Source organism: Coregonus lavaretus (genome assembly GCF_964263955.1).
Source record: "Coregonus lavaretus genome assembly, chromosome: 27".
NCBI lineage: Eukaryota > Metazoa > Chordata > Actinopteri > Salmoniformes > Salmonidae > Coregonus > Coregonus lavaretus.
In genome coordinates, this window is record NC_140014.1 from 42,583,789 (window position 1) to 42,608,521 (window position 24,733).

At 43.9% G+C, this 24,733-nt stretch overlaps 1 protein-coding gene across 2 annotated transcripts; it reads left to right on the top strand.

Annotated features, from left to right (window-relative positions):
* The first annotated feature begins 4,727 nt into the window (after positions 1-4,727).
* Positions 4,728-22,924, top strand: LOC311103079 (legumain-like). Of its 2 annotated transcripts, none has more exons than XM_084144613.1 (14): positions 4,728-4,814; positions 5,157-5,318; positions 6,077-6,174; positions 7,739-7,820; positions 8,037-8,119; positions 8,411-8,486; positions 9,393-9,455; positions 9,779-9,845; positions 15,019-15,137; positions 16,142-16,231; positions 16,504-16,713; positions 17,122-17,292; positions 18,940-19,007; positions 20,913-22,924. In XM_084144613.1, exons 2-14 carry the CDS (start codon positions 5,175-5,177, stop codon positions 20,950-20,952), a joined length of 1,311 nt encoding a protein of 436 aa, XP_084000739.1. In that variant the 5' UTR covers positions 4,728-4,814; positions 5,157-5,174; the 3' UTR covers positions 20,953-22,924. The 2 variants fall into 2 exon arrangements, with proteins under 2 accessions (XP_084000739.1, XP_084000738.1); XM_084144612.1 differs by having other exon boundaries at positions 4,748-4,820.
* The last annotated feature ends 1,809 nt before the right edge of the window (positions 22,925-24,733 follow it).

The following is a 24,733-nucleotide window of genomic DNA, read 5'->3' on the forward strand; positions in this document are numbered from 1 at the left end:
TACAGTGAGGGAAAAAAGTATTTGATCCCCTGCTGATTTTGTATGTTTGCCCACTGACAAAGACATGATCAGTCTATAATTTTAATGGTAGGTTTATTTGAACAGTGAGAGACAGAATAACAACAACAAATCCAGAAAAACGCATGTCAAAAATGTTATAAAGTGATTTGCATTTTAATGAGGGAAATAAGTATTTGACCCCTCTGCAAAACATGACTTAGTACTTGGTGGCAAAACCCTTGTTGGCAATCACAGAGGTCAGACGTTTCTTGTAGTTGGCCACCAGGTTTGCACACATCTCAGGAGGGATTTTGTCCCACTCCTTTGCAGATCTTCTCCAAGTCCTTAAGGTTTCGAGGCTGACTTTTGGCAACTCGAACCTTCAGCTCCCTCCACAGATTTTCTATGGGATTAAGGTCTGGAGACTGGCTAGGCCACTACAGGACCTTAATGTTGAGCCACTCCTTTGTTGCCTTGGCCGTGTGTTTTGGGTCATTGTCATGCTGGAATACCCATCCACAACCCATTTTCAATGCCCTGGCTGAGGGAAGGAGGTTCTCACCCAAGATTTGACGGTACATGGCCCCGTCCATCGTCCCTTTGATGCGGTGAAGTTGTCCTGTCCCCTTAGCAGAAAAACACCCCCAAAGCATAATGTTTCCACCTCCATGTTTGACGGTGGGGATGGTGTTCTTGGGGTCATAGGCAGCATTCCTCCTCCTCCAAACACTGCGAGTTGAGTTGATGCCAAAGAGCTCGATTTTGGTTTCATCTGACCACAACACTTTCACCCAGTTCTCCTCTGAATCATTCAGATGATCATTGGCAAACTTCAGACGGGCCTGTATATGTGCTTTCTTGAGCAGGGGGACCTTGCGGGCGCTGCAGGATTTCAGTCCTTCACGGCGTAGTGTGTTACCAATTGTTTTCTTGGTGACTATGGTCCCAGCTGCCTTGAGATCATTGACAAGATCCTCCCGTGTAGTTCTGGGCTGATTCCTCACTGTTCTCATGATCAATGCAACTCCACGAGGTGAGATCTTGCATGGAGCCCCAGGCCGATGGAGATAGACAGTTCTTTTGTGTTTCTTCCATTTGCGAATAATCGCACCAACTGTTATCACCTTCTCACCAAGCTGCTTGGCAATGGTCTTGTAGCCCATTCCAGCCTTGTGTAGGTCTACAATCTTGTCCCTGACAGCCTTGGAGAGCTCTTTGGTCTTGGCCATGGTGGAGAGTTTGTAATCTGATTGATTGATTGCTTCTGTGGACAGGTGTCAAGCAGGTATACAGGTAACAAGCTGAGATTAGGAGCACTCCCTTTAAGAGTGTGCTCCTAATCTCAGCTCGTTACCAGTATAAAAGACTCCTGGGAGCCAGAAATATTTCTGATTGACAGGGGGTCAAATACTTATTTCCCTCATTAAAATGCAAAACAATTTATAACATTTTTGACGTGTTTTTCTGGATTTTTTTGTTGTTATTCTGTCTCTCAATGTTCAAATAAACCTACCATTAAAATTATAGACTGATCATTTCTTTGTCAGTGGGCAAACGTACAAAATCAGCAGGGGATCAAATACTTTTTTCCCTCACTGTACATATGAGATGAGTAGTGCAAGATATGTAAACATTATTAAAGTGTTCCATTTCTTAAAGTGGCCAGTGATTTCAATAGGCAACAGCAGCTTCTAATGTGCTAGTGATGGCTATTTAACAGTCTGATGGCCTTGAGATAGAAGATGTTTTTCATTCTCTCGGTCCCAGCTTTGATGCACCTGTACTGACCTCACCTTCTGGATGATAGCGGGGTGAACAGGCAGTGGCTCGGGTGGCTGATGTCCTTGATGATCTTTTTGGCCTTCCTGTGACATCGGGTGCTGTAGTTGTCTTGGAGGGTGGGTAGTTTGCCCCCGGTAATGCGTTCGGCAGACCACACCACCCTCTGGAGAGTGGTGCAGTTGCAGTACCAGGCGGTGATACAGCCCGACAGGATGCTCTCAACTGTGCATCTGTAAAAGTTTGTGAGGGTTTTAGGTGCCATGTCAAATTTCTTCAGCCTCCTGAGGTTGAAGAGGCTCTGTTACGCCTTCTTCACCACACTGTCTGCGTGGGTGGACCATTTCAGTTTGTCAGTGATGTGTACGCCAAGGAACTTGAAGCTTTCCACCTTTTCCACTGCGGTCCTGTCGATGTGGATAGGGGGGTGCACCCTCTGCTGTTTCCTGAAGTCCACGATCATCTCCTTTGTTTTGTTGACGTTGAGTGAGGTTATTTTCCTGGCACCACACTCCCAGAGCCCTCACCTCCTCCCTATAGGCGGTCTCGTCATTGTTGGTAATCAAGCCTACTACTGTTGTGTCGTCTGCAAACTTGATGATTGAGTTGGAGGCGTGCTTGGCCACGCAGTCATGGGTGAACAGGGAGTACAGGAGGAGGCTGAGCACGCACCCTTGTGGGGCCCCAGCGTTGAGGATCAGACAGTCACAGATCAGAAGCGTTGTGTTTGGGACAAATCCAACACATCACTGAGTACCACTTCATATTTTCAAGTATGGTGGTGGCTGCATCATGTTATGGGTATGCTTGTCATCGGCAAGGGAGTTTTTTTTAGGATACAAATAAATGGATGTCTGCTTTCCAACAGGCACTGGGAGACAAATTCACCTTTCAGCAGGACAATAACCTAAAACACAAGGCTAAATATACGCTGGAGTTGCAAGATGACATTGAATGTTTCTGAGATGCCTAGTTACAGCTTTGACTTAAATCGGCTTGAAAATCTATGGCAAGACTTGAAAATGGCTGTCTCGCAATGATCAACAACCAACTTGACTGAGCTTGAAGAATGTTGTACAATCCAGGTGTGCAAAGCTCTTAGAGATTTACCCAGAAAGACTCACAGCTGTAATCGCTGCCAAAGGTGATTCTAACATGTATTGACACAGGGGTGTGAATACTTACGTAAATGAGATATTTATGTATTAAATTTTCAATAAATTAGCACAAATGTATTAAAACATGTCTTCACTTCGTCATTATGGGGTATTGTGTGTAGATGGTTGAGAGGAAAGAATCCATTTTGAATTCAGGCTGTAACACAACATATTGTGGAATAAGTCAAGTGGTATGAATACTTTCTGAAGGCGCTGTATGTCTACTAGTCAAAGGTCGTTAGCCACATCACATGATTGAGCCCACAAGTACATTTCAGGAACATTTCACCACAGTGCAGTGCAGGTCCTAAACTGAGTGTTGGATGCTCAAATAAAACCCGTGCCATTTGTAACAACTGATGTAAATGTAAAAGTCTTCCATACTGAAAGCGCTGTATCATCCTACCGCACCAGTGTCCACTCTTAGCCTATACGTTCTGAACGCTGTACAGCTACTAGACTATGGATATTTGCAGTATCACGAGAGCCCACAAGAGCACAGGAACATTTCACCTCAGTAAAGGCTGGTTTATACTTCGTCTAACGACACGTCTGTAGACCATTAGAATGTGACAAGTGTCCACAAACAGTAGGTAACTAGACCAACTGTAAACCAGCCTTAACAGTGCACGGGGCAGGTGCTGAACTGAGTGGGTTGAATGCTTACTTTTGATGTCACAAGATCTGTGGTTCATGGTGTCTCACTACCATTTCTGCTGAGCAGTTGAAATAAAAGTTACATATTGTTTAGAAATGGGTCACAAGACGGTGCCAATATAGGAAGTTATTGAGCGACAAGCGAGAATTACACCTGGCATCATATTTCTATACATTATGCGCATCTGTGATATTTGGGTGACTTGTAACACACTAGTGACTAAAATGAAAACTCCTTTGCAATTATCCAAACATACATGTAAACAGTACTGTTTTTTAATGCATCCATATTACACATTGCATAATAAGTCTTCCTCATGAAACGAAAAGCAAGCTTTGTCCAAATTGTTACTGTAGTATAAACTAATACAGAAAAGCTACATTTAACACAATATGTGTTACTATGTTTGTAAAAAAGACAGTGGTGTAAAGTACTTAAGTAAAAATACTTTAAAGTACTACTTAAGTAGTTTTTTGGGGTATCTGTACTTTACTTTACTATTGATATTTGTTGATTACTTTTACTTTTACTACACTACATTCCTAATGAAAAACATTTTCCCCTGACACACAAAAGTACTCATTACATGTTGAATGCTTAGCAGGACACGAAAATGGTCAAATTCACGCACTTGTCAAGAGAACATCCCCCGGTCCTCCCTACTGCCTCCGATCTGGCAGACTCACTAAACACAATTGCCTAGTTTGTAAATGATGTCTGCATGTTGGAGTGTGCCCCTGGCTATCCTTACATAACAAAAACAAAACGTCTGGTTTGCTTAATATAAGCAATTTTGAAATGATTTTTACTTTTACTTTTGATACTTAAGTATATTTAAAACCAAATACTTTTTAGACTTTTACTCAAGTAGTATTTTACTGGGTGACTTTTCCTTGAGTCATTTTCTATTAAGGAATCTTTACTTTTACTCAGGTATGACAATTGGGTACTTTTCCCACCACTGAAAAAAGCCCGTATCATCAAAGAAACTAATAAATCATTGTATCAAAGAAAGCGAGAAACCACATGACTTTGTATCATGTGTTTCCAGCGTAGACTCATTTAGTCATCATGCCCCGCCTTCCCCACCTTGGGGCGATCTGATTGGCTGTCCAGCAAAACCCGACAGTTTTTTCCCAACACTGTGATTTGCATAAAATCCTCACTCCAATGTCACAGCCTCATGCGGGATCTGAGTCTTCCTGACAGGAACAAAGAAGGTAAAGGTAATCAAACGATTTTACTTTTCGATGATACCTGAAATGTAGTTTAACTTTATTAGTGTTATTTTCAGTGTTCTAATGGGCTACTGTTACTGTAGATTCCCCTGTAGTTATTTTGGAAATGGATGGTGTAACTAACAGCTAGCTAGCTGGCAGCCAGAGGATCGACAACATGTTATCCCTTGGCGCTTTGCTAAACTGTAAACAGTCGCTGTAGCAGCTGGGGCACTATGCAAAGTGTGAATATCATCGTTGACAGTGCAAGACCATATGGGCAAAAACATAAACATCTAGCTAGTAACTTGATATGATAATAATACCGTTGTATCTTTTTCCCAGGACAGACACCGGAAGAGGATGATGTTTACGTCGACCCTAGCTCTTCTGGGCCTCAGTTTGGGACTGGTGGCTAATGCTTTCCCCACACAACAGCCTGAAAACGGGAAGAACTGGGTGGTGATTGTCGCTGGCTCCAATGGCTGGTACAACTACAGACACCAGGTAAGAGAGTGAAGTTAGGCTAGTACATTTTGAAATCCGTTAAAAAATGTACACTTGACTTTATGTAGTCCTCTGTAGCTCAGCTGGTAGAGCACGGCGCTTGTAACGCCAAGGTAGTGGGTTCGATCCCCGGGACCACCCATACACAAAAATGTATGCACGCACGACTGTAAGTCGCTTTGGATAAAAGCGTCTGCTAAATGGCATATTATTATTATATATTATTTATCAGTTGAGTGAGTGTTTGTTGTAATCTGTTACCATGGTTGCATCCCTAATGACAGCCTATTCACTTTTATAGTACACTACTTTTGATAAGGACATAAGTATTACACTAATATAGGGAAAATTGTGCTAATCGGGACATATTATAGTTTATCGGTATTTGGTGTATTTGACCAATTTAACTTTATCCGACTAGACTTGGAGGACGACTTTCCCTGTTATTGATTGGTGATAAGAGGGACTATACATACATAGCTGTCATTGGCCACTATTCCTAATGTAGCTAGTGCTTTTTAACATTGTATCAAGCAGTGATGTGTCCTGTTAGAAATGGATAGATGCTGTGATAGATCATTTTGTTGACTTTTACTTGATTTGTTGAATGACTTGACGTGTTCCTGGTTACTGCACTGTGAATTGACATAATCAGTAAACAATAATACATTCTAACTCCTCCCTCGCGATTTCATTTCAATAATGTGAGTAGTGAGGTGATTTTATTTTTTTCGACATACGTTGTGTCCCCTCCCTAGGCCGACGCTTGCCACGCGTACCAGATCGTCCACAAGAATGGCATCCCTGACGAGCAGATTGTTGTGATGATGTATGATGACCTGGCGACCAATGAGGAGTGAGTATTCTATCTATCAATTTTGTGTTGTCCACCTTGTCTGCTTAGTTCTTCACCTTAACAATGTCCTAGGGTTGAACTATATATATATATATATTTTTTTTTTTATGTAATCAACTGTAGATTATGCAATGAAGTACTACACATTGTCCTTTACAGGTTTATAAATGCCGACAGACACACACCAAGCCCTATCAACTCTTCAGATTTAGCCAGCTTCAGTCTGTTATTATGGGTTTGTTCTGCTATATTTGCATTCCTGTGACGAGAGCAGAGCATATATCATCCTTATTTTGGGTGCACGACGATGGGCCTAAACCATTTCCTCATAGTGCGGTGGCGTGCGGACAGCAGCCAGGCCCTGTGCTTCTAGAAGCGGAAGCTCTCAGACACGCTGTCCACTAAACCGTTTTGAGTATTTCTCAAAAGGCACCCTATTGCCTATATAGTGCACTAGTTTTGACCAGAGCCATGTGGGACCCTGGTCAAAGGTAGCACACAATTTTAAATGAATAGTTTTACCATTTGGAAAGCGGGCGGTTTAGAAGCTCCCTGAGACACGACCGACTGTCGGTCACAAGGTTCTAATTTAGCTGCTCTTCTCTCGCTGGGAATTATGGTGGCTAGATGGGAGACATGAGGTTCAGGGTTTTAAGGTGGAAGGCAATTATCTAATAACATTTAAAAAATGGTGTTCTCTCTCTCTAATTGTTCAGTAGCTAGTAGCAACATCAGTCATTGGTAATTCATAAGCAGTTATTGGAGCTGTTCATCTGTCAATGACTGAAACACATTTTTGAAATTGAGGAAAGTACTTGTCTTACTGTAATCACTAGATAGACATTTACTATTTTACTGACCTACTTTGATGCAGGAGGTGTCTTAATGTAGGTAAAAATCTAATGTTCTCATATTTGGATTTTTACTGTATAAAAATGCCGTTTCTTTTGTTTTATCACTTTATTGATCCTGTAATATTAACTGCATCTAGGGTCTGCTGGGATATACAGTTAATATTTAACTCTGAATCGAAAACAAACAGAATCATGTGATGCTTATGTCTTGTGCAAAAGTGGTTTTCAGTATGTTTGAATTGGACTACTGTATGAGTAAAGTATAGCGTGATTCCTGTCATTGGAGGGTAGAGGAAGTGCTACTGTGGGTTTAATAAAGATCTAATTTTTGTAGTTGCTATTCACAATCATTCCAAACTGTCACGCAAGCTTTACCGTCACAGACCATTATAGTACTGAATATTACACTACCAATGTGTATTGTGATAGAATACATGTTTTGCCATTCCGAATGCCAAGACTGTACACTGCAACTTTATTTGTCCAACGTTATATATCAGAAAATGTGTCTTCTGCTCGGTTCTCAAACACGCACGAGCACAGGTTAGGCCACATTACACCTCCCCAGAGCTAGTTATGGGGCGAAGGGCCTTGCTTAAGGGCACAGTGGAAGTGGGTGTAGGGTTTTGCAGGTCATATAGTAAATTGTCTGCCCTGTGTTGCCTCCAGGCATGTATCCGATTCCTGTTATTTAACCTGTATGTTTTCAGGAACCCCACCCAAGGGGAGGTGATCAACAGACCCAATGGGACAGACGTTTACAAGGGAGTCCCCAAAGACTACACTGGAGAGGTGAGTGGATGGAACATATCAAAAGCCTTTTTTTTTCTTCTGTGAACGGCGCTAATATCATTGCATAAACTATCAACAACAATCAATGCTTTTTTTTTTTATACAGTACTGTTAAAATGTTCAAGAAGTTGAGACCCCTTTTATTCAAGTTGCGCACATGGATCTCAAGTCAGAATACTGCCCTCAGTGCCTGCTCTCTGCCTGTGTACCCTGCAGGCTGTGACCCCTAGCAACTTCCTGGCCGTGCTGAAGGGTGACTCTGACAGTACCAAGGGGGGTTCTGGGAAAGTGCTGAAGAGGCAAGTGATGAGATGGGGGGGGGGGGGGGTTGGAATATATCATGGCAATGCCACAGTAGGGGGATGTTATTCCAAAACGTTAAGGTAGACCTCTAAAATGACATGGGAAAATCATTGTTACAACAACAATATATTGTTACAAAGTTTCTGGACAGAATGTTCCATTGTTTTCTAGGGGGAAGTTTTCAGTCTCACAGCTTGTATTGACTTAGAAATGTGATTGTGTCATATCTTTTCAGTTCAAAGAAAAACACCTGCTTTATCAACTTATTTTTCTCTTCCTGTTGGCAGCGGTCCCAACGATCACGTGTTTGTGTACTTCACTGATCACGGAGCTCCTGGGCTGCTGGCCTTCCCTGACGACGACGTAAGCTCTTTTACACTTCCTGTTCGTCTGCCAGATTTTAGTCTCTGAACACTTGCTAGTTGGCAGAAATGGCACCCTATCCTCTGGCCAAAAGTAGTGCACTATATAGGGAATAGCCCAATGCATCACTGGGGCCAAGCTTCCTGCCATCCAGCACCTATATACCAGGCGGTGTCAATCTGTCAACGACTTCAGTCACAGACTGTTCTCTCTGCTACCGCACGGCAAGCGGTACCGGAGCGCCAAGTCTAGGACAAAAAGGCTCCTTAGATGTACAAATTACCTTGACTAACCTGTACCCCCGCACATTGACTCGGGACCGGTACTTCCTGTATATAGCCTCGTTATTGTATTGTTACTTTTTCTTTTTTTCTTTAGTTTATTTAATAAATATTTTCTGAACTCTATTTCTTGAACTGCATTGTTGGTTAAGGGTTTGTAAGTGAGCATTTCACGGTAAGGCCTACACCTGTTGTATTCGGCACATGTGACAAATAAAATGATTTCGGACAGAGCCTTCCTTGTCTGTCCATGGATGGATGGATGATCTAGTTCTGCCCTGTGACATAGAAAGTTCAAATATATGGCAGCTATCATTGAGAACAGTTTATGGGTTAGGGTTATGATCAAAAAGATCTCTTATTTAAGCCTGGTTGAATAAACCTCATGTTCTCTCACTCAGCAGAAAGTTTTGTGGGAGAGACTGAGTCACTGAACAAGACAAGGATACTCCTCCCTAAATTGCCCAAGGCCTTGTGTGGATCTTGTGACTGACTTGTGGCTAGATCACATGGGGTCTAGTGCCTCTTTTGGGTTTGAAGTGAACATGCATGTTGACGTACTGGATGGAAAAACAGAAATGAACCTATTTTATTGTGAATTAAATGTTTTTTTTTCTTTCTACAGCTTCATGTTGCCGACCTCATGGCTGCCATCAACTACATGCGTGAGAACAAGAAATACCAAAAGGTGCGGAAGTTAAACTTGTTATTGTTTGCGGTCGTGGAGGGCCAATCACATGTTCAGACTTTCTCCAGTCGTAGTAAGTAATTTTGGTCTAAGACCAAAGGTATTTATAATAGATAGTTCTAGTCAGGGTCCCGTGTAGAGCTTGGCGCTTGCAACGCCGGGGGTTGTGGGTTCGATTCCCACGGGGGGGGGGGGGGGGGCAGTATGAAAAATGTATGCACTCACTTAACTGTAAGTCGCTCTGGATAAGAGCGTCTGCTAAATGACGTAAATGTAATGATAGATTCCGCTGACTGGCCTTTTCCTTCCGTGCGCTCGCGCAGTTGGTGTTCTATATCGAGGCCTGTGAGTCTGGATCGATGATGACCAAACTGCCTGCTGACATCGATGGTGAGTTGCTCTGCACTTGAACCTCCCCGTGACTCTAATCACTTTCCAGGAACTAGCCGAACCACTGATAATAAAAACTGGTCAATCAATAACGATATCAGGGGCACTTGGGGGAACAGTGAACGCTGTTATCTTCAAGTAGATTTCTGTAAGCGTCTGCCTCCGGTGCCAAAGGTTGCATGTTCGAATCCAGTGGTGGAAAATAGTTTTTTTTTTTTTAGAGATTTTTGTTTTAACCCTTACCTTAACCATTCAGAGTTAATACCTAACCTTAAGATTTTGGGAGTTGATGCCTAAACTTACCTCTAACCTTAAACTTCGGAGTTAATGCCTAAGCTCAACGTTAAACACTTAATGTCTGGTCACCCTGAACAGAGCTGTTTTTGGCTGCTCACAAAAACACGCTCCGGGGTGAAGTTTCCCTAGGTATAGATCTAGGATCAGCTTCCCTTCTCCCAATCCTAACCTTAATAAGTAGAGGGGAAATGCAAAACTTACCCAGGATCAGCGTCTAGGGGCAACTTCAACCTACTCCCCAAATCAGCCCTTATTAAGGGATGGTCTGGGTAACGGTCTGTTCAGGCGGCCATTAGTCTTCATACAAGCAGATGGTAGCTACATTGTGTTGGAGTATTTTTTTGTTGTTGTTGTTGTCACTGATTGTGTGAACAGACCCTAAGGAGAGGATGGTCTGTGTTGGTTATTGTCATGCTCTGGTCCACAGTCCTTCTAGATCCTTCTCTCCCTAGTCTACTCCGTCTGGACTAGATCCTTCTCTCCCTAGTCTACTCCGTCTGGACTAGATCCTTCTCTCCCTAGTCTACTCCGTCTGGACTAGATCCTTCTCTCCCTAGTCTACTCCGTCTGGACTAGATCCTTCTCTCCCTAGTCTACTCCGTCTGGACTAGATCCTTCTCTCCCTAGTCTACTCCGTCTGGACTAGATCCTTCTCTCCCTAGTCTACTCCGTCTGGACTAGATCCTTCTCTCCCTAGTCTACTCCGTCTGGACTAGATCCTTCTCTCCCTAGTCTACTCCGTCTGGACTAGATCCTTCTCTCCCTAGTCTACTCCGTCTGGACTAGATCCTTCTCTCCCTAGTCTACTCCGTCTGGACTAGATCCTTCTCTCCCTAGTCTACTCCGTCTGGACTAGATCCTTCTCTCCCTAGTCTACTCCGTCTGGACTAGATCCTTCTCTCCCTAGTCTACTCCGTCTGGACTAGATCCTTCTCTCCCTAGTCTACTCCGTCTGGACTAGATCCTTCTCTCCCTAGTCTACTCCGTCTGGACTAGATCCTTCTCTCCCTAGTCTACTCCGTCTGGACTAGATCCTTCTCTCCCTAGTCTTCTCCGTCTGGACTAGATCCTTCTCTCCCTAGTCTTCTCCGTCTGGACTAGATCCTTCTCTCCCTAGTCTTCTCCGTCTGGACTAGATCCTTCTCTTCCTAGTCTTCTCCGTCTGGACTAGATCCTTCTCTCCCTAGTCTTCTCCGTCTGGACTAGATCCTTCTCTCCCTAGTCTTCTCCGTCTGGACTAGATCCTTCTCTCCCTAGTCTTCTCCGTCTGGACTAGATCCTTCTCTCCCTAGTCTACTCCGTCTGGACTAGATCCTTCTAGATCCTTCTCTCCCTAGTCTTCTCCGTCTGGACTAGATCCTTCTCTCCCTAGTCTTCTCCGTCTGGACTAGATCCTTCTCTCCCTAGTCTTCTCCGTCTGGACTAGATCCTTATAGATCCTTCTCTCCCTAGTCTTCTCCGTCTGGACTAGATCCTTCTCTCCCTAGTCTTCTCCGTCTGGACTAGATCCTTCTCTCCCTAGTCTTCTCCGTCTGGACTAGATCCTTCTCTCCCTAGTCTACTCCGTCTGGACTAGATCCTTCTAGATCCTTCTCTCCCTAGTCTTCTCCGTCTGGACTAGATCCTTCTAGATCCTTCTCTTCCTAGTCTTCTCCGTCTGGACTAGATCCTTCTCTCCCTAGTCTTCTCCGTCTGGACTAGATCCTTCTCTCCCTAGTCTTCTCCGTCTGGACTAGATCCTTCTCTCCCTAGTCTTCTCCGTCTGGACTAGATCCTTATAGATCCTTCTCTCCCTAGTCTTCTCCGTCTGGACTAGATCCTTCTCTCCCTAGTCTTCTCCGTCTGGACTAGATCCTTCTCTCCCTAGTCTTCTCCGTCTGGACTAGATCCTTCTCTCCCTAGTCTACTCCGTCTGGACTAGATCCTTCTAGATCCTTCTCTCCCTAGTCTTCTCCGTCTGGACTAGATCCTTCTAGATCCTTCTCTTCCTAGTCTTCTCCGTCTGGACTAGATCCTTCTCTCCCTAGTCTTCTCCGTCTGGACTAGATCCTTCTCTCCCTAGTCTTCTCCGTCTGGACTAGATCCTTATAGATCCTTCTCTCCCTAGTCTACTCCGTCTGGACTAGATCCTTCTCTCCCTAGTCTTCTCCGTCTGGACTAGATCCTTCTAGATCCTTCTCTCCCTAGTCTTCTCCGTCTGGACTAGATCCTTCTCTCCCTAGTCTACTCCGTCTGGACTAGATCCTTCTAGATCCTTCTCTCCCTAGTCTTCTCCGTCTGGACTAGATCCTTCTCTTCCTAGTCTTCTCCGTCTGGACTAGATCCTTCTCTCCCTAGTCTTCTCCGTCTGGACTAGATCCTTCTCTCCCTAGTCTTCTCCGTCTGGACTAGATCCTTCTCTCCCTAGTCTACTCCGTCTGGACTAGATCCTTCTAGATCCTTCTCTCCCTAGTCTTCTCCGTCTGGACTAGATCCTTCTAGATCCTTCTCTCCCTAGTCTTCTCCGTCTGGACTAGATCCTTCTAGATCCTTCTCTCCCTAGTCTTCTCCGTCTGGACTAGATCCTTCTAGATCCTTCTCTCCCTAGTCTTCTCCGTCTGGACTAGATCCTTCTCTCCCTAGTCTACTCCGTCTGGACTAGATCCTTCTAGATCCTTCTCTCCCTAGTCTTCTCCGTCTGGACTAGATCCTTCTAGATCCTTCTCTTCCTAGTCTTCTCCGTCTGGACTAGATCCTTCTCTCCCTAGTCTTCTCCGTCTGGACTAGATCCTTCTCTCCCTAGTCTTCTCCGTCTGGACTAGATCCTTCTCTCCCTAGTCTTCTCCGTCTGGACTAGATCCTTCTAGATCCTTCTCTCCCTAGTCTACTCCGTCTGGACTAGATCCTTCTCTCCCTAGTCTTCTCCGTCTGGACTAGATCCTTCTAGATCCTTCTCTCCCTAGTCTACTCTGTCTGGACTAGATCCTTCTCTCCCTAGTCTTCTCCGTCTGGACTAGATCCTTCTAGATCCTTCTCTCCCTAGTCTTCTCCGTCTGGACTAGATCCTTCTAGATCCTTCTCTCCCTAGTCTTCTCCGTCTGGACTAGATCCTTATAGATCCTTCTCTCCCTAGTCTTCTCCGTCTGGACTAGATCCTTCTAGATCCTTCTCTCCCTAGTCTTCTCCGTCTGGACTAGATCCTTCTCTCCCTAGTCTTCTCCGTCTGGACTAGATCCTTCTCTCCCTAGTCTTCTCCGTCTGGACTAGATCCTTCTCTCCCTAGTCTTCTCCGTCTGGACTAGATCCTTCTCTCCCTAGTCTTCTCCGTCTGGACTAGATCCTTCTCTCCCTAGTCTTCTCCGTCTGGACTAGATCCTTCTCTCCCTAGTCTTCTCCGTCTGGACTAGATCCTTCTAGATCCTTCTCTCCCTAGTCTACTCCGTCTGGACTAGATCCTTCTCTCCCTAGTCTTCTCCGTCTGGACTAGATCCTTCTAGATCCTTCTCTCCCTAGTCTACTCTGTCTGGACTAGATCCTTCTCTCCCTAGTCTTCTCCGTCTGGACTAGATCCTTCTAGATCCTTCTCTCCCTAGTCTTCTCCGTCTGGACTAGATCCTTCTAGATCCTTCTCTCCCTAGTCTTCTCCGTCTGGACTAGATCCTTATAGATCCTTCTCTCCCTAGTCTACTCCGTCTGGACTAGATCCTTCTAGATCCTTCTCTCCCTAGTCTACTCCGTCTGGACTAGATCCTTCTCTCCCTAGTCTTCTCCGTCTGGACTAGATCCTTCTAGATCCTTCTCTCCCTAGTCTTCTCCGTCTGGACTAGATCCTTCTAGATCCTTCTCTCCCTAGTCTTCTCCGTCTGGACTAGATCCTTCTAGATCCTTCTCTCCCTAGTCTTCTCCGTCTGGACTAGATCCTTCTCTCCCTAGTCTTCTCCGTCTGGACTAGATCCTTCTCTCCCTAGTCTTCTCCGTCTGGACTAGATCCTTCTAGATCCTTCTCTCCCTAGTCTACTCCGTCTGGACTAGATCAGCACTTCTGTTTACACATAGTGTGCAAAGTCACTCTAAAGTCTCCCCTGCCTCAAGTGACCGACATCCCATAACGTTGTATTGTTACCCACAGGCCCAAGGCTTCACTGTCTACAGTACAACAGGAAACCATGATGAGCTTGATGTTTCATTACTACTTTTAAAACCTATATTTTGTTATTGTGTATAATCAATCAAGCTATGGATTTCCAATTGTAACATTATGTGATGGTGTGTAATCAGTGTTCTGGATCCATACATCCTGTATTAACGCTCTCACTTTTCCATTGTCTGAATCTCTCTGTCTGTGTCTGATGAATCTCTTTCTCTGTCTGTGTCTGATGAATCTCTTTCTCTGTCTGTGTCTGAATCTCTCTGTCTGAATCTCTCTGTCTGTCTGTGTCTGATGAATCTCTTTCTCTGTCTGTGTCTGATGAATCTCTTTCTCTGTCTGTGTCTGAATCTCTCTGTCTGTCTGTGTCTGATGAATCTCTTTCTCTGTCTGTGTCTGATGAATCTCTTTCTCTGTCTGTGTCTGAATCTCTCTGTCTGAATCTCTCTGTCTGTCTGTGTCTGATGAATCTCTTTCTCTGTCTGTGTCTGATGAATCTCTTTCTCTGTCTGTGTCTGAATCTCTCTGTCTGAATCTCTCTGTCTGTCTGTGTCTGATGAATCTCTTTCTCTGTCTGTGTCTGAATCTCTCTGTCTGTCTCTGTCTGATGAATCTCTTTCTCTGTCTGTGTCTGATGAATCTCTCTGTCTGTCTGTGTCTGATGAATCTCTTTCTCTGTCTGTGTCTGATGAATCTCTCTGTCTGAATCTCTCTGTCTGTGTCTGATGAATCTCTCTCTCTCTCCTTCAGTGTATGCCACCACAGCAGCTAACTCTCATGAGTCGTCCTATGCTTGCTACTATGATGAGAAGAGAGAGACCTACCTGGGGGACTGGTACAGTGTTAACTGGATGGAGGACTCTGATGTGGTGAGACTGGGACAATGTTAACTGGATGGAAGACTGATGTGAGACTGGGACAGTGTTAACTGGATGGGAGACTGATGTGAGACTGGTACAGTGTTAACTGGATGGGAGACTCTGATGTGGTGAGACTGGGACAGTGTTAACTGGATGGAAGAATGATGTGAGACTGGTACAGTGTTAACTGGATGGGAGACTCTGATGTGGTGAGACTGGGACAGTGTTAACTGGATGGAAGAATGATGTGAGACTGGGACAGTGTTAACTGGATGGAAGACTGATGTGAGACTGGTACAGTGTTAACTGGATGGGAGACTCTGATGTGGTGAGACTGGGACAGTGTTAACTGGATGGAAGAATGATGTGAGACTGGTACAGTGTTAACTGGATGGGAGACTCTGATGTGGTGAGACTGGTACAGTGTTAACTGGATGGAATAATGATGTGAGACTGGGACAATGTTAACTGGATGGGAGACTGTGAGATTGGGACAGTGTTAACTGGATGGAAGAATGATGTGAGACTGGTACAATGTTAACTGGATGGAAGAATGATGTGAGACTGGTACAATGTTAACTGGATGGAAGAATGATGTGGTGAGACTGGGATGGTGTTAACTGGATGGAAGACTGATGTGAGACTGGGACAATGTTAACTGGATGGAAGAATGATGTGGTGAGACTGGGATGGTGTTAACTGGATGGAAGACTGATGTGAGACTGGGACAATGTTAACTGGATGGAAGACTGATGTGAGACGTGGGGCTCCTTCACATGTCAGAACGCAACTTCTGATTCCTTAGAAAAAGCTGAAAACACACACGTAAACAAGAATGTTTTTGAACAATGTCCTCGATAAACCACAAGTCTTTACTGATTTTTGTATTTCTGTTCAAAAAAAAAAAAAAAAGGACCTTTTTGGATATAGCCGTTACTCCAATGTGTTTGGCTCAAAAGGGGCAGAACATCCTTAGCAACTCAATGTTATGTTTCTCCTTGACTGTTGTCCAGGAGGACCTGAGGAAGGAGACCCTGATGAAACAGTTCAAGGTCGTGAAGAGCCACACTAACACGAGCCACGTCATGCAGTTTGGAAACAAGGTGAGGGATTCAGAGCGAAGACATGGCTAATTCCTGTTCAGATGAGGAATCACATGATGTTATTGGGAAATGGTTTATCCACCAAGATTTAGATCTAAAAGTTTTTTTTTTTTAAAGAGTTAACAAACCTCGATTTCCACTTCTGTTCACATAGCCAATGTTTATTTGTTGCAATAGACTGTTAATGAACGAGACGGTAACATGTTCGTGTGTTCCCCAGACTCTGGCCCGTATGAAGGAGGAGGTTAACTGTCTGTATCTCTGTTCTCCAGACTCTGGCCCATATGAAGGTGATGGCCTTCCAAGGTAATGCCAAGGCCAACGCCCAGCCTGCCCCCCCCATGACCCTGCAGCCTGTAGCGGACCCAGACCTGACCCCCAGCCCTGACGTACCCCTGGCCATCCTAAAGAGGAAACTGATGAGCACCAATGACATCACAGCAGCCAGGAAATACCTCAGCCAGATCAACTCACACCTCAAGGTAACGGACAGGAAATGCGTTTACGTTTTTTCTTGTAGTGTATATAGTATTTTTTTTTTTTTTTTCCCTAATGAACCTGGGATGTATTCATTCGGGAACACCGTAAGAGAAACCGAAAACAAGTGTTCCTCAGTGAAGTTCAGATGGTACCTCTCCATTTCGCTCTGTTACGGATCGTGCCTAATGAACATGAGCCAGACTTTATCATAAGGTGCTTCTGTTATTTCATAAAAGTGGGGACCTTGGAGAACTGTTGTGATTTTCTGTGTCCTGTGTGAAGTGGGGACCTTGGAGAACTGTTGTGATTTTCTGTGTCCTGTGTGAAGTGGGGACCTTGGAGAACTGTTGTGATTTTCTGTGTCCTGTGTGAAGTGGGGACATTGGAGAACTGTTGTGATTTTCCACTAGGCGCGTGAGCTGCTGGGAGAAACGATGCGCCGGGTGGTAGAGAAGGTGACAGGAGACGAGACCGTGACCCAGAGGGTTCTGAGTGCCAAGCTGGACCTGACCCAGCACCAGTGTTACAAGGCTGCTGTCGGACACTACAAGACACAATGCTTCAACTGGCATACCACCCAGGTACAGTCCTGTCTGTCTGGCACACCACCCAGGTACAGTCCTGTCTGTCTGGCGCACCACCCAGGTACAGTCCTGTCTGTCTGGCGCACCACCCAGGTACAGTCCTGTCTGTCTGGCGCACCACCCAGGTACAGTCCTGTCTGTCTGGCGCACCACCCAGGTACAGTCCTGTCTGTCTGTCTGGCGCACCACCCAGGTACAGTCCTGTCTGTCTGTCTGGCGCACCACCCAGGTACAGTCCTGTCTGTCTGGCGCACCACCCAGGTACAGTCCTGTCTGTCTGTCTGGCACACCACCCAGGTACAGTCCTGTCTGTCTGTCTGGCGCACCACCCAGGTACAGTCCTGTCTGTCTGTCTGGCACACCACCCAGGTACAGTCCTGTCTGTCTGGCGCGCCACCCAGGTACAGTCCTGTCTGTCTGTCTGGCACACCACCCAGGTACAGTCCTGTCTGTCTGGCACGCCACCCAGGTACAGTCCTGTCTGTCTGTCTGTCTGGCGCGCCACCCAGGTACAGTTCTGTCTGTCTGGCGCGCCACCCAGGTACAGTCCTGTCTGTCTGTCTGGCGCGCCACCCAGGTACAGTCCTGTCTGTCTGTCTGGTGCACCACCCAGGTACAGTCCTGTCTGTCTGTCTGGCGCACCACCCAGGTACAGTCCTGTCTGTCTGGCACACCACCCAGGTACAGTCCTGTCTGTCTGGCACACCACCCAGGCACAGTCCTGTCTGTCTGGCCCACCACCCAGGTACAGTCCTGTCTGTCTGTCTGGCGCACCACCCAGGTACAGTCCTGTCTGTCTGTCACTTTACAGGAACTCAACCTACACATGGAACCCCAACTATGGCGCCAGATACAATGAAAGTATTGACCCATTTTGAATACACAACAGTCAGATGCACCATCACTTAAGCCTTCGTTTATTTCAGGGTTTGTCCCAAGATGACAACTGTCTCTAGTTGACATTCATTAGTCAGTTGATTGTGGTGCTGTAGGTTTCTGTCTCTGATGGGTGGAACTGTTGATCTACTTATTTTCCCCAGACTGTTACCCCATATGCTTCAGAGACTGAATAACAGAAATGCTTCAGAGACTGAATAACAGAAATGCTTCAGAGACTGAATAACAGAAATACTCCACTAAATAAAAACAACTCACAACCATCAAAGCATCTTTTACAGGTTTTAGATGTTTTTTACTGTTTAAACTAGGCCTTTCCCTCACATGACCATGGGACTTTTTCTAACTTTTACAAAGTATGACCGACACAACAGTGACTTCTGGACAGGAGATGTGGGGGAAGTAGGAACATTATGACTTGCATGTACATTCCACTGTAAGTTGTGGTGTCTTGTTCTTGTGTTGCAGTATGAGGATGGATCAGAGTACAGTATATAATAATAATATGCCATTTAGCAGACGCTTTTATCCAAAGCGACTTACAGTCATGCGTGCATACATTATTATTTTTTTGGGTGTATGGGTGGTCCCAGGGATCGAACCCACTACCTTGGCGTTACAAGCGCCGTGCTCTACCAGCTGAGCTACAGAGGACCACATAAAAGTTGTGGTGTCTTGTTATTGTGTTGCAGTATGAGGATGGATCAGAGTACAGTATATAAAAGTTGTTTTGTTATTGTGTTGCAGTATGAATACGCTCTGCGGCACCTGTATGCCCTGGTCAACCTGTGTGAGGGCGGATACCCAACAGACAGGTAATGTACCAGTCTCATGTAGAATTGGTGGAGTAATGTGGACACCTTGTTGGATGAATAATGATGATCGAGAAAGTTAGACTCACAAATATCATACCCCTAAGACGTGCTAACCTCTCGCCATTACAATAACAGGGGAGGTTAGCATTTTATATCATACCCCTAAGACGTGCTGACCTCTCGCCATTACAATAACAGGGGAGGTTAGCATTTTATATCATACCCCTAAGACATGCTAACCTCTCGCCATTACAATAACAGGGGAGGTTAGCATTTTATATCATACCCCTAAGACATGCTAACCTCTCGCCATTACAATAACAGGGGAGGTTAGCATTTTATATCATACCCCCAAGACGTGCTAACCTCTCGCCATTACAATAACAGGGGAGGTTAGCATTTTATATCATACCCCCCAAGACATGCTAACCTCTCGCCATTACAATAACAGGGGAGGTTAGCATTTTATATCATACCCCTAAGACGTGCTGACCTCTCGCCATTACAATAACAGGGGAGGTTAGCATTTTATATCATACCCCTAAGATGTGCTAACCTCTCACCATTACAATAACAGGGGAGGTTAGCATTTTATATCATACCCCTAAGACATGCTAACCTCTCGCCATTACAATAACAGGGGAGGTTAGCATTTTATATCATACCCCTAAGACATGCTAACCTCTCGCCATTACAATAACAGGGGAGGTTAGCATTTTATATCATACCCCCAAGACATGCTAACCTCTCACCATTACAATAACAGGGGAGGTTAGCATTTTTGGGGGGGGTATGATATTAGTGCGTCAAACTTTCTCACTCAACATTATTCACAATCCGTTCAGGACTATCCGTAATCATGGTAGCATCCACATTTTAAATGTAGAAGTGTTTAGAAACATGATATTCTTATTTATAATAAAAGCGACTCCAAAATGACACAATAGATTATTCACCATTTCATTTCTATTGGGCACAACATAATCTGAAACCCAACCAAAACAAACAGCAAAATGCATCCAACAAATGTCTAGAGTCACAAGCTTGATGTAGTCATTGCGTGCTTGGAATATGGGACCAAATACTTAACTTTTTACTACTTTAATACACATATAAGTGAATCTGTCCCAATACTTCTGGTCCCCTAAAATGGGGTAACTGTGTACAGAAAGTGCTGTAATTTATAAACGGTTCACCCGATATGGATGAAAATACCCTCAAATTAAAGCTGACGGTCTGCACTTTAACCTCATAGTCATTGTATCATTTCAAATCCAAAGTTCTGAAGTACAGAGCCAAAACAACAAAACATTTGTCACTGTCTAATACTTTTTGAGCGCGCTTTGTGTATGTGTATATATAGTTGGATGTGTGTGTGTGTACCCCGTTCAAATGCACTTAAATATCTGAATGTCACACATACACAATCCATGTCTCAAGGCTTGAAAATCCTTCTTTAACCTGTCTCCTCCCCTTCATCTACTCTGATTTTATTTTTTAAGTGGATTTAACAAGTGACATCAATAAGGTATCATAGTTTTCACCTGGTCAGCCTGTCATGGAATGAGCTGGTGTTCTTAATGTTTTGTACACTCTGTGTGTGTGTTTTAATAACCAGATCTATAAATATATTTATATTGATATTTATTGATCTGGCCATGGACCCCATGCAGTCCCTCCGATAGGGAATAGGGTGCCATTTGGACTACAGATCTCCTTCCTCATACCTTCTACCTTAACGCTATCAATGTCAAGACAAGTTATTAAATACATACAAAAGTTGCACTAATGCACAGTTGACAAAACACAGTAATATTTGGTATAAAATTGTTTTATTTTAGCTTTATTTAATTTCCGTTGAGCTGCTTCCATAGACTAATCGTGTCATTTTGTCTGCCTCCTCAGTATCCTGATGGCAATGGAGAGCGTGTGTCATTTCAACTAGATGGATGTTCCTGAACGAACACACACCTCAAATCAGCTTGCTGTGCCTCTAGACGGGAGGGTCTGAGACGACGATGAGTCTTCTCTTTGCACTGACAAGGAATCAAGTTTGACAAAGAATCTCTTTCACTGCTATAACACTTTCTGAAACGTTTGATTTTTAAACTTATTTTTTTTCCCGGTTTTATTAAGACATTTTTAAGATGTGTTTTTATGATTAATTGCACTATATCACTGTGAGCGTTTTTTGATGCGAATAATGTTTTACTGCTCTGATTTTTGTATGACGAAAAATGAGAGAATACTTGGGTTCACTTTTCTCCCTTGGGTGCAGTGGTGCCTGATTTTAGTGGGTATACTGTAATTTTGGCAAAAAATTGTCAAACGGCCCTCCCAGTGAAGGAAAGAAGCCCTGTGTGCAACTCTCTGAGAAACAGTGACATACACTCTGAATGATCAAATGTGCATTTTTTAAAATGGTGGTTTACCGAAAAAGAAAAAAAAATGTCCATTTGTAAACATTTGCATGTAGGCCGTGTGCACATTACAACACCTAAAATGTAAAGAAATAATATGTGAAACGTTCCGATCTGTTCCATCAGCCTTAATGAATTGATACGGCGTATACCTACACTACTTTGTTAAGCATCGTGGGGATTAAGAAGTGGGTATAAGCAGGTATGCCCACTGAAAATGAAGTGGTTAAACCCATGAACACCCTCCCCTACTGCTTGGGTATTGGCTCTGCTAGATGTCACCATGGGCCCGTTTATCACAGCTGTGTGACTGTGAGTGACGGTGTAGGGTGACGTTGCCCCCTAGATGCTGAGCATGGGTCAGTTTTGCGTTTTTTTTTTTTTCTCCACTAACGGTTAGGATTGGGAAAAGGGGTAGCTAAACCTAGATCTGAACCTAGGGAAAAGTTATCCTGTAAAGGCTCAGGATACTGTGTTGTCGTTTGGGGATGTTGAGCTAAAACCTTGATAGTCAGAGGCAACTGTAAAGGACTTTTTGTGGACTGCCACGAGGCTAAGCTGAGTGGTGTAGACCACCACAGCCATGATAAAAATGTCATAACACATGGACTCCAGTGTGTTATTGCTTTTATACGATGGGTTACCAGCATTAAAAAGCAAGATTCTTTCCATGTGTTTTCTAACAAAGCGTGATGCTATATTCACGAACACTGGTTGTCAAGTGCAATTTTTAGGCGTTCTCTGGTCGTTAGTTCTATTCGTATTGACTGACATGGAAAGCAAAACTACCTAAAACGCTGATTGATAGTTCCAGAACTTTTGCTATGGCAAACAACAATGGTTCCTATGGAGGCTCTTCCACCGTTGCTAGCTAGCCAACTGCACAGCTAACGCAATCACTACAGGCTGAAAAGACGGCAAACTTGCTGTATGTGTATGTTGTCTAGTATATAATCAGCAGGATAGTCAATAACAATAGGGATTCCAAACCACCTGTTGTATAATATAATATTAATTACCATACTGGCTCTCTCCATCTGGTCTACCCCCCCTCCTGTCATATCTAGTTTAATCAAGATATTGCCAGAGTCAAATAATGGTTCCTCTTCTGTTGGGAGTAATTTGTCATATTAGGATGATTTTAGAGTTAAATGGTGTAGCTACTGTGCCTGGTTTTGCTGAGGAAGGGTGCAGACCATAGAAATAGAATGGATTCTAGTTATATATTACAGACGTCCTGCCACCGTATATTATCAAATGCAATAGTGATCATAATCTTTTCTTTTTTTTTTAAATTGATGGTTGCTGAAGTTTATGGACGACTGGCTGTATAAGATGCTGAATAGGGCAGAAGACATTTTAGGAATGTAAAAGGGAGAGCTGGGGCAACGCAGTGTAGGACTAAGGCTTTGAGGAGTGGACTGCAGGAGGAGCAATAGCTGACTAGAATCATTTTGTATACAATGTTCACTCTTGGAAATAAAACTGATGATGTTCGTACGTGTCTTTGTATTTCTGACTCTTTTAGATTGTCCACAAATTACTGACTTTACAAACACTATAGAACATATTCTACACACACATATACACTGAGTATACAAAACATTAAGAACTCCTGCTCTTTCCATGACAGACTGACCAGGTGAATCCAGGTGAAAGCTATGATCCCTTATTGATGTCACTTGTTAAATCCACTTCAATCAGTGTAGATGAAGGGGAGGAGACAGGTTAAATAATGATTTTTAAGCCTTGAGACAATTGAGACATGGATTGTGTGTGTGTGTGCCATTCAGAGGGTGAACACGGGCAAGACAAAACATTTAAGTGTCTTTGAACAGGGTTTGGTAGTAGGTGCCAGGCGCACCGGTTTGTATCAAGAACTGCAACGCTGCTGTTTTTTTTAAATGCTCAACAGTTTCCTGTGTGTATCAAGAATGGTCCACCACCCAAAGGACATCCAGCCAACTTGACACAACTGTGGGAAGCATTGGAGTCAACATGGGCCAGCATCCCTGTGGAACGCTTTTAACACCTTGTAGAGTCCATGCCCCGACGAATTGAGGCTGTTCTGTGGACAAAAGGGGGTGCAACTCAATATTAGGAAGGTGTCCGTAATTTTTTGTACACTCTGTGTATTGGAAAACTTCAGAAAGTATTATGTTTTCTTCAATGTTTACAAATTCAGGAGTAAGTTCAGGAGTAAAAATGTGCTTAACAAGTCATCATTTGAATGGGCTCACTCTGTGTGCAATAATAGTGTTCAACATGATGTTTGAATGACTTCCTCATCTCTGTACCCCACACATACTATTATCTGTTAGGTCCCTCAGTCGAGCAGTGAATTTCAAACACAGATTCAACCACAAAGACCAGGGAGGTTTTCCAATGCCTCGCAAAGAAGGGCACCTATTGGTAGATGGGTAAAAATGAAGAAAAGCAGATATTGAATATTCCTTTGAGCATGGTGAAGTTATTAATTACACTTTGGATAGAAAGTACAGGCATCCTTCCTAACTCAGCTGCCGGAGAGGAAGGAAACTGCTCAGGGATTTCACCATGAGGCCAATGGTGGTGACTTTAAAACAGTTACAGAGTTTAACGGCTGTGATAGGAGAAAACTTTGAAGATGGATCAACAACATTGTAGTTACTCCACAATACTATTTTATTTTTTATTTATTTCACCTTTATTTAACCAGGTAAGCCAGTTGAGAACAGGTTCTCATTTACAACTGCGACCTGGCCAAGATAAAGCAAAGTAGTGCAATAAAAACAACACAGAGTTACATATGGGGTAAAAAAAACAAAGTCAGAAATACAACAGAAAATATATATACAGTGTGTGCAAATGTAGCAAGTTATGGAGGTAAGGCAATAAATAGGCTATAGTGCAGAATAATTACAATAGTATTAACACTGGAATGCTAGATGTGCAAGAGATGATGTGCAAATAGAGATACTGGGGTGCAAAAGAGCAAAATAAATAACAATATAGGGATGAGGTAGTTGGGTGGGCTAATTTCAGATGGGCTGTGTACAGGTGCAGTGATCGGTAAGGTGCTCTGACAACTGATGCTTAAAGTTATTGAGGGAGATAAGAGTCTCCAGCTTCAGAGATTTTTGCAATTCATTCCAGTCATTGGCAGCAGAGAACTGGAAGGAATGGCGGCCAAAGGAGGTGTTGGCTTTGGGAATGACCAGTGAGATATACCTGCTGGAGCGCAGACTACGGGTGGGTGCTGCTATGGTGACCAATGAGCTAAGATAAGGCGGGGATTTGCCTAGCAGTGATTTATAGATGGCCTGG

Bases quoted from the DNA above. Each gene is read 5' to 3' on its own strand.
- LOC311103079 (XM_084144613.1), top strand. From the start codon at position 5,175: ATGATGTTTACGTCGACCCTAGCTCTTCTGGGCCTCAGTTTGGGACTG. The intron at 9,456-9,778 runs GTGCGGAAGTTA...GCGCTCGCGCAG, and splicing joins AGAACAAGAAATACCAAAAG to TTGGTGTTCTATATCGAGGC. The intron at 17,293-18,939 runs GTACAGTCCTGT...ATTGTGTTGCAG, and splicing joins TCAACTGGCATACCACCCAG to TATGAATACGCTCTGCGGCA.